This window comes from Mytilus trossulus, chromosome 2 (assembly GCF_036588685.1).
Source record: "Mytilus trossulus isolate FHL-02 chromosome 2, PNRI_Mtr1.1.1.hap1, whole genome shotgun sequence".
Lineage (NCBI taxonomy): Eukaryota > Metazoa > Mollusca > Bivalvia > Mytilida > Mytilidae > Mytilus > Mytilus trossulus.
This window is the reverse complement of record NC_086374.1, coordinates 1,853,500-1,864,278: the sequence shown is the minus strand read 5'-3', so window position 1 is coordinate 1,864,278 and position 10,779 is coordinate 1,853,500. Positions and strand designations below refer to the sequence as shown.

The 10,779-nt window shown below is 31.5% G+C and overlaps 1 protein-coding gene across 1 annotated transcript; it reads right to left on the bottom strand.

Moving 5' to 3' along the window:
* Window positions 1-1,609: 1,609 nt before the first annotated feature.
* Window positions 1,610-7,650, bottom strand: LOC134706227 (uncharacterized). The gene is made up of 3 exons (XM_063564974.1): window positions 7,645-7,650; window positions 7,185-7,244; window positions 1,610-4,102 (listed from the first exon to the last, which is right to left on the bottom strand). The coding sequence occupies exons 2-3, from the start codon at window positions 7,206-7,208 to the stop codon at window positions 3,029-3,031; spliced, it is 1,098 nt and encodes a 365-aa protein (XP_063421044.1). The 5' UTR covers window positions 7,209-7,244; window positions 7,645-7,650; the 3' UTR covers window positions 1,610-3,028.
* Between the last annotated feature and the right edge of the window lie 3,129 nt (window positions 7,651-10,779).

Here is a 10,779-nt window from a genome sequence, read left to right as displayed (position 1 = left end):
TTATTTTATTGGGATGTCTATCAAATTTTATAATTTACATTACCATGAGCAGAAAAATGAGAAAAGAAATACTATCTCTCTGCAAAAAAACAACAAATTATCAAAACGGATGTAATTCTTCTTCGCAAGAAATGGATGTAACAGGATAGACATGCGCAATAAACGTTTCAAATATCTTATCGGCATGTTTCGAATAACAACACCATTTCACAAACAAAAGTGACAATTCAGCTTGGACTAAATTAAAATACCTAATATTGAAATTTTATCAGTATTATATTCAAGTTTGAATTTAATGTAAAATTGTATTACATTTAGAAATTGACAAATGACTTTACAGCTTCCAAATTGTGAACCTCCCACGAAGCAACATTGCAGAAGCGTCTGCATACGGAGTATATATCTCCCCGTTGATACGGTAGTCAAGGGTTAATATTTTCGTTTATGTTTTGCTTGATAACAGGCTGTTGCTAACCAGGAAGCTATCAGGTCAAGAGTTCCAAGTGTTGAAGTTGAAATCATCCCTTCGTAATTTTTTGGGACGTAATTTCGAGTTAGTTGGTCGTTATAGAATATCCGTTTCACACAGGATAACGGATATGTTCCAAAATGTATTTACTACAATCCTGTCCACAATTTCATGAAAGTGACCTACCAAATTGACTTCTCCTTTCTGGTTTAGTACTATCATGAGCAACACGACGGGTGCCACATGTGAAGCTGGATAGACTTACCCTTCTGGAACACCTGAGATCACTACCAATTTTTGGTGGGATTTGTATTGTTGTGTTTTTGTACTGTTGTTTGTATGTTTTTTTTTAGCCATGGTGTTGTCAGTTAATTTTCGACTTATGATTTTGAATATCTTTTTTGTATCTTTCGCGTCGCTTTAAGCATGTTGTTTTTTACTGTTACGTGACCTTCTGCTGTTGTTTTTTCTATGGTCGGGTTGTACTATCTTTGATACATTCCCCATTTCCATTCTTAATTTTATACTAATTAATAACAAGTTTATTATTATGAAAATCAGAAATACAGTATATTTATATATATATATATATATATATATTCAATCAGAGAACTTAACTATAGAATAATGCAAATAAACAAAAAAAGAAAACTCCAAATAAAATCTCAACGAAAATTTACTTATCAAATGGGAAAATCAAAAGCTCAAACACATTAAACAAATAGAAAACAACTGTCATCAAACAGGCAATTCCTTATATAAAAAATAGTGGATTAAACCTATTTAATTTAAAATTTCTTTATATTGACAACAATATGAACAAAACAAGAAACAGCCATAATTAGTAAAAATTTCAAAATATGTGTACGCAAGTCAACATTGTGTTACAATCTAAATCACTACGAAAATAAACAAATATGTAAAGAAGACGTGTGCTGCAAGTGTTTGAAAGATGCCCTTCAAATGACCATTAACTATAAGTCTATTTATTATTGTGGGGATAATTAGTAAATGAAAAACGTGAATAATTTATGCACGGGATATTGAGATTTGAATTCATATATCACTTACGGATTTGAAATTATAAATCATTATAATTGTGTGATATGATTGTCAATGAAACAAATCAGATACCAAATAATTGGGATGAATTCAGCGCTGTAAAGTTTAAAGTATTAAAGTTGATTGGTATGCTGGTGGGGCTTATTGTGCCCATTGGTTGCATGTTTATTTTCAGTTATGAATATTAACTCCATTATTACCCCAAGGAACATCACAACCAGACGCCCTAGCATGATACTCAAACTTCTTCTGCTCTTTAGTAGGGCTGTTGTGAATGATATTTAAAAAAATAATCGAGTTATCTCCCGTTTCGCTGAAAGAAATAAAACATTATAACAAATGCAAAGATTTAAGTAGTCGACTAACTATTTTTCACTCACGAAATATTAAATCTACATGAACTTATACATATTTCATATTTTGTTTTCGTTTCTCGTAGGTTTATTCTGTCTCACTATAGCATGTTACATCATTTTTCAGTGGGAATTGTTTGGCTAACGACTGGCATTCTTCGTCTTGTCTGTTTACCATCATCCAGAAGATTAGATAAAAAATATCAACGCCTTCAAAATGTAACAAGTTCATTAAAAGGTAAACTGGTCTTTATAAAATTAAGAATAATCACATTGTATGTAACATGTAAACTTCGGAAGTGTCACTTTGGAGTTCGGTGTTGTTTCTATTTTTATATTTCCTCGTTCAGAGTAAATTTAAGATCATCTACCATAGTGGAAAGTGAACATCTTCATCAATTAAATGTATTACATTTCATCACCAAGAATCAAGTCTAGTTTTAACCAATATTGACACCTTCCAAAACAAAATAATTGCGGATAAACCATTGGGTACTACGATTGTTGTAAATGTAGTCTCAGAACACTGCTGTTGCTATTGGAGATTTTTGTTTGCTTTTTTCTTACTAAGGGCTTGGCTTTAATATTTCCCGATTGTGTTTTTACAAGGAAATTAATGTTCGAACAGTGCAGTAAAGTATTGAAATCTGTAATAGCAGTGTACTTAAGAAAAAGCAAACAATGAAAATACAATCCGCCCTTCGCTCTAATATCAGTGACTGCATATCACAGTATATTTTATATATCAACTTCTATAGTCTTTAGTTTAGTTCTTGGTTAGGTATTTTGTTATATTATTTGTAAATGTCTTTGTCGTCTCTGTATATAATAGTTGGTTTTGTTTATATCTTGTCCAAAAATGTATATTTAAAAACAGTTGATAAGTTTGAAATGTCTAGAATTTAATAAAGCATCAGCTGATTTCAAAGGAAGGATTTCATTATTGCTGTTAAACTGCAAATCCATACAAAAAAGTGTTTTTATTTGTTTGAAGGGATTAGTGTTTTCTGTGTTACTATTTTTGTGCAGTTTTTTTTTGTGAACTTTTTATTTGTCTTTCTTATATTACCTTACGTTGTATACTGGCTTTTGGTAGCTATTGACGTTGTGTTAAAACGAGTGTTATATAATTATAACTATTTGTTCAAAATTTTAAATACTTTAATGGAAGCCAGAGAACATCTTGTGGCCACTGGTCAGAATGTATAGCACTTAGATCAAACTCTTTAGTTTCGGATATCTTAAATGGTTTGAATTTCCATTCAGTCATAAAAGATTTTATTATGTCTGCTGACTGTCGTTTAACATGCCACGCCCATTCCATTATTATACCATGTACATCTAGTCTTTTGAAAAATTCTTTTCCACCTAAAAGCACCCTGTGTTCGTGACCCTCAACATCCAGTTTAACAAACACCTTTTTAAACTTATGCATCTGTGGAAGGTTTAATAGATCATCTAATGTAACGGAATTTTGTTTGACTGTGTTATTACTAAAATATCCATTGTATTGTTTCTTCATTTTGTCCCATATTCCATCAGAATCAACATGTATAGATCCGAAATCACTATTGCTGGCACTGTACCGGAACTCCCTTTGCCCATGCGTATCGGACAAAATATTATGAATCAATGTTATTCGCGATCCAATATTTAGATAATCGGCAGACGCACATACGTGTTCGATATTTGATTTTGCAGCGTCGATTGCAATCGAATCACGCCCGATTAATGCTGCAGCTATAGAATGCTGTCCAATATTTGTTCCTATATCAATTAAATTTAAATGTGGATCTAGCCTCAACTCATATAATATTCGGTTGATGGTCTTCCCTTCAAAAGCACCTGTTCTGTTTATTATAGATGATATTCCATCGTCTAAAGAGTGTGTAAATATTTTCACGCTACCAGCGTCTGACGTATATCTAACCAAAGGAAAATCACTCTTATTTAAGAACATTTTATATGGTTTACACAATTTAGATAATTTCCAGCTATTGTCAATAAATGTATAATCAAGTGGAATATTACTTGGCGTTTGTTCTTTGTATAGTTGTCTTAACCTCGATTTCACTGAAATATCGGGTTTCTGTCTATTATTTGTACCTTCATAGTGTAATATCTGAGATCGTGTCAGGTATAGTAAGCTACACGCTACCATAATCACACCCGACATTTTTACTAACAGTTTCGTCCATCCTAGATTGTGGGGCATTCTCTGAAATAAACGAAATCAAGCCTTTAAAGTATGAATCAATCTTTGACATAATGGCTTTTCCCTTATATGATAAGCTAGCTAAATCATTTGTATTATTCAATACCTTATACAATTTTGTTATCTCGCGCAAATGTTTATTCTCCATTCGAATGAAACTGTCAGAAAACAACTTTAACACATATATTTAAAATCTGACATTAGCCGTCTGCGCTTGCGCTAACGTTCCATAGCATCAATTGTCGATCGATGCCATGTAAATAAGTGATGTTAACCAATCAAAATTAACGTTACAAACGTTGTTGCATTAGAATTAGTTTTTTAATGCATGCTACTACTTTCTGGTTTATCATATACTTTATAAGAAATATAAGAAAGACACAATAACACCAACAATGAGAAAAAAGAAAATACAAACACAAATCAAACGTTACTGGCCGAATTTTAGAACTTAATTTTATACGCAAGCATATGTAAATAAAGGTAATGTGAATATCTAAAGGAGGTGTTTGTTCAAGTTTATCGGTCGTCCCACTGTCTATATCACTCTGTTCAGCTCTTAATATTATTCCGTATTATGTCTTTGTGACGTCAAATACGTTGACCCGGCCTTAATAACTTTCACCCGGACATATCAGCGACGTCATAATGTTTGAACCGACGTTAATAACTTTGACCCGAACTTATCAAGTCATCTTTTGTGTGCTGGTGAAACAAAGAAAACACTTCTTAAACACGCAAATATAGCCCGATAAATTGATTATCAGATTATCTGCATATTGATATTGTAAAATATCAGCTGCTTGACATAATATGAAGACATTTTGATCTCGTTCGCTACGCTCACTAGACAAAAAGCTTCATATTATGTCTCGAAGCTGATATTTTACGATATCAACATGCAGATAACCTGATAATCGGTACATATTGTCTTTGGTTGTTTCATTTTTTTTTTATTAAATTTCCATAAAATGATCAATTTTGATCCCTTAAAGTGATATTCTTGTCACGTGGTTTGACGGTTTTACCTGACTCAGGATGTTAGTGTTCTCTAAGTTCAGAGAACTTTGTTATTTAGTAGGGAGACACAAGGTATGAAAACATGAGCATATATAACATATATCTTGCTTTGAACATTTTGATTTGAGGGTGACCATCACTTACTATTGCAATGCCATATTAATATTTTATAAAAATAATGTTATCAAAATACAAATGGTAATATAAAGTGCTTGAACTTACACGGCAGACTTCTTTATTCGCTATGATACAAATCCAAAATTACCGATTTGTCTGGACGTTGTTTAAGTTTTCCTTAGTAACTTCATTAAAATATATTTTAAACTGGAACTATACTTTTACGAACATAGTTTATACCATTCCGAATAGATTTAGTAATGCTGTCTAATAGAATCGAAAGGGTACAATGTAGAGCTCCGTTTAAAGGAAAAAATCGACACAGTTATCCTATATCCCGTTTAAATATACTACGGTGGATGAGTTATCTATGATACTTCCATGACACGAATGACCAAAACTATGGTTTATAAGATAACACTACTGACCTATAAGCACTTTTTACTCATTTCTAGACACAAATAATAAAATGAATATGGTCAAAATACGAAGAACAATAAAAAAGAATAGACAAAAGCAAAAAATAAAAAAGACAAAAAAGTGTTATCGTTAAAAATGGCACAGATGTGCAAGGTTATATTCCTTTATCTTTGCCTCTATTCCGAAATCATTCATTGCTATGACAATACCTCTATTCCGAAATCATTCATTGCTATGACAATACCTCTATTCCGAAATCATTCATTGCTATGACAATACTCAGAGAGGTGTTTGCTAGTCATGAGTAAAAGTATTCTGTTCAAAGGGCCTAAATTCAGCGTCAGATTATAAAAAAAAAGAAATTTGTAAACGTGTACAAACCTGATATCGTCTGGAGAAATCAATCAGTATGTTAACTTTTACGATTTTTATATGTTCGGTTTATAAATTAATTATATTGGAACGTATTTACATATTGCCGAAAGCATTCGTCAATGTCGGAAGTTTAAAGCATAATACAAGAATGCATTAAGTTGTAATAATTAATATCTTACAACAAGATAATATTAAATTGTTTTATATGTACTATGCTACAAAATTGTTTTAAATTGTCTAAAGACTACAATTAAAGTTATAGTACTGATGTACTGATCCCTCTAAACTGTTTTTATTTTGGTTTTCTGTTTATTAAGTCTATCTGTCTGTCGTTTGTTATAGTTCATAAAGCTCATAGCGCAATTACCCTCCTCCCCCCCAAACCACCACCACCACACACACATACAAAAACCTTACATTTATTCGTACATATTGGACAATTGAACAATTTCTAATTGTCAAAATTTGTAATATTACAAATAATTGATGAGTGGGAGTAATAGACATATTGATTAATGTGTTAATACATATAGAACATCTTAATAACCTTTTTATGGACAAAATGAGGGGGCTACGCACAACAGAATATGTCATTGTTGTGATGATATTACACCGAGGCGTAGTAAGCATTGTCGGTTTAGACAAAAACAAATGTAAATACCGTATACGTTGATAATCTTGAAAATATTACCGACTTTCTTAATTATTATCTGTGCATGTCTCACACTTATAGATATAGCATTGGATATGTATCGTACTAGCTTAAATATATATATATCTACATGTATATTTCTTTATAAGTTTATTCTTTTTCAAAATATGGTTTGGAATTTCTGTTTTAAATATCTGAATATGTTTTACGTATACATGTAAGTATCATCATAGACATCGACAATTACATGACAAGCGTGCATCAGATTTTTGTGAGAATATTTGAACATTTATAATGAACCATTAAAATTCCACGTACAGATAGACACAAGACATTAACTCTGTATTTTTATTTGTACAATTACAGTATTTAAAAATTAAAAAAAAAAGAATTTATTAGAAATTAATTAACAAATGAATAAATAAATAAATAAATGACGTACGTACGTGTAAGGACATAATTGTTGATTCAGCTCTTTTTCACTACTACAAATGTTCTTACCGTTGTTCTATCCAGGTGATACATATTTGACGAGTGACTTAGGTTCACAACCTGTCTATTCTAGACATTAAGATATATTATTTTACATAATATTATAGCAAACAATTACTTTTAATAATAAACCCACAGGGACTTCTATATAACAACTTATCCCTCTAACACGATAGTTGATGGCAGAGCATTTGAAGAAAGACGTTGTTACTATCTGAAGCATTTTTTATAATTGCTATTCAAGTTCAAGAAAATGAGATGACACGTAAAACTTGTAAATCAGTTTGTAAAATAGAAAAAAATAAAAACAATAAAATAAATAAATAAATGAATAAAATAATAATGTAAAAAAAAGTCAATATATAAATAAACAAAATTAATTAAAATATATAAATGAATAATTAATTATAGTATAAACTTGGCTATAATTGTTGATTCTAGATTTTTACAAAACAACAAGTATTCTTACCGTTAATGTGTCCAGGGATATTTGAATTGATTGATAAATATTTGACCTGTGACACAGGTTAAGGTTCACAACCTGTTTCTTATGGACACATACATATATTATCATACAATATATTATTGCTTAAGATAGCTTTTATAGTTTCTTAAATACTTACATTATAATATATGTATTTAGTACGCAGTATGCGAAGTGGCAAAACAAAAATGTTCAAATCAAGTCAGTATCTCAGGAAATGTGCTGTTCGTTGTTTGTATTACTGTTTTCGAGAGTAGTTATAATATATTGGCTTGGTGTTTAGAGAGGCATGTTGTTCTATCATTTTTGTGTGTTATTTCTGCTACCCTTTCGACGTATTTGAATTGGTGTTTATTAGTTCCATTTTAATGATACAAAAGGCGTCCCCCGATTAGTACAATATATATGATATTTTCAATTCAGGGGCTGATCCAGGAATTTATAAAAGCGGGGCGTAGATTATAGAAATTATTTGAGCGGGGCAAACAAATTTTGGACCTTTTTTTGGCTAAAATCACGTAAAATAATAATGTAAAAAAGTGAAAGTAGAGGAGGTGTACGCCCTCTACGACCCCTGAATCTTCTACTGCAATATCCTACTAAAGGCTCGTCTACATAAGTATAAATATCACTTATTTAACACAATTTTTAAATCCCTTTGGTTTTAATGTTTTCCAACGTTTATATTTGACTTTTACCTTTCTATTAATTTTTGCAATAACTTCTTTATCCTTCGTCATCAATTCTACATATGTATGTCCTCATTATCCTATGTATCATCTTTTCATTAACTTTCAAATCAAAGGACAAGGTTCACTTATAACCCACTTAAAGCACAACATAGCCTTAAATATCAATATAAAACACTAAAAAGGTCACAATTTGGTCCGATGCTTAATAAATCAGTTCTTTTCTTAAGTAGTATATAATATTTTCCAAAGTAGGCCTATTTTGGACACTTTGCCAAAATATGATGATGGTGTGCAACTTTTAGACCTAAAAGCTTTAGGAAACCTTGGTCGCCACTAACGATCCAAAATGTTTTGTAATCAAAAGATTCCAATTTTGATAGATAGAGATAGAGATAGATAGTTTATTAACGTCTCACCATTAATATACACAATACAATATTTACATATATCATAAAAACATAAATATATATTAATGCCATTCTTAAAAGAATTATGAGAGACAAAAAGTAAAATTTCATAAATGAATAAAAGGACTTTATAAAACTATGTATATGTACTGTTAAAATTTCTAAAAACTTTAAATAACTTTACAGTCTTAATTTTTTTTATCGATATAAAAAACGTCTCCTTCTGTCTAAAATAGATTTGCAGGTTTTGGCACATTTGTAAATAACATTAACGTTTTGACATCCCAACACAAAAGACAGTTTATCACGGTTCGTTAACATATTAAAGTTCTCATCTACACTGTTTATATATTCAAAAAGTTCGTTCCTTAAATCGTCATAAAGCGGACATTCAATTAGTACATGTTCCTCAGTTTCAGTTTTACTTTCACACATAAAGCAAGTCCGTTCATGCATTGGTAAATGTTCGAAGCGCCCGGTTTCGATTCGTATGGGTGCAACCCCACATCTGAATTGCGAATATGCTCTACGTTGAGCAGGAGATAAAAGTGTTTTTAAATAAAGTTCACAACTAATTTCGGTCTTAAATGTTCTATATGTCCTTAATTTGTTACAACCACCATCCATACGTCTTGCAGAAACTCTATGGAGATCTTCCGTCCACTTAGTTTTAAAATCGGTTAAAAGTTTATCTTCTATTTTGGCTAACACCGTAGTTTTGTGAATGTTCGTGTCATTATACCAGTCACTAATATTACACAATTCAAACTGCTGATAAAGTCTATAATTTGAATTTTTACATGCTTTATACCGCCTAAAACTATGTTCCGCCCAGTTATGGATTCTTTTATTAAGTCGATCAGTGTTCATATACCTTAAACGATTCCAATGATTGATTCGCCACTGCCTTACACAAAGTGGTTTCCAGGCTGAATCTCCATTCACTGCTACATTAGGTGTATACCGTCCGACTCCCATATAAAAACGAATTATTTTTGTATCGAATTTATACATGAAAATGGTCTATATCCCCACACTGCCGCTCCGTAGCTAATTGTACTCCAAACAATCGAGTCATATAATTTTGATAAAAGAATTCATTATCATAAAAAAATGGCGGCCGAGACTATTTTTGCCAAAAACAATTAAAATTAAAATTATAGTACCTGTCAATCAAGAACGATATATTCATTAATAATTAATCTAATTAAAATATTGATTAATGATTGGACAACGACGTAATGTTTTTCAACTTATATACAACTGTTGGTGATGATGGTTTCTCATTTCTACAGGGAAACAGTTATGCTGGCAATAATCTAGGACATGTTCGCCCTCGGTCTTGCTCGTCCAAGTCCGTTCACCCTATAAGGCCGTTCGCTCTGGGTTCTAACGTCCATATTTAGAATTCGCCTTTGCAGTTATTTATTTGATAAATATCAACAATATAGAAATATTTAAAAATAAAAAATACATAAAAATATTTTAAGATTAGTTACATGTGCTCGAGCATTGATTGGCTAGATTACCCATGATGAACAGAAACTATAACAACAGCACCCGGATTCGATATTGAGTAGGAATTACACATTCATGCACATACATTAAACTTTCACCAAATGGGATATAAATTTACGAAAAAAAACCCAAAACTTGCACATATATTACAGACGTGCATGACATTTGCATGAGCAACTCGATGAGTGCCACATCTGGAGCAGTATCTGCATGCTTAACCATCCGGAGCACACCACATCACCCCAGTTTTTGGTGGGGGTTGTGTTGTCTTGTGTACTTTTGTTTGTCTATTTGTTCTTATTTCATTTTTAGCCATGGTGTTGTCAGTTTTTTTTCTCGATCTATGAGTTTGACTGTCACTCTGGTATCTTTCGCCCCTCTTTTATAATTGACCTCAGAAAGGTTCAAATGTAGGCGGCATTGTATTTGCACTTATTTGGAAATGAAAGCGCATCAGAGGCTGATTTAAAAAAAAAAAGTGATTACAGGGTCTTTAGTGGGGG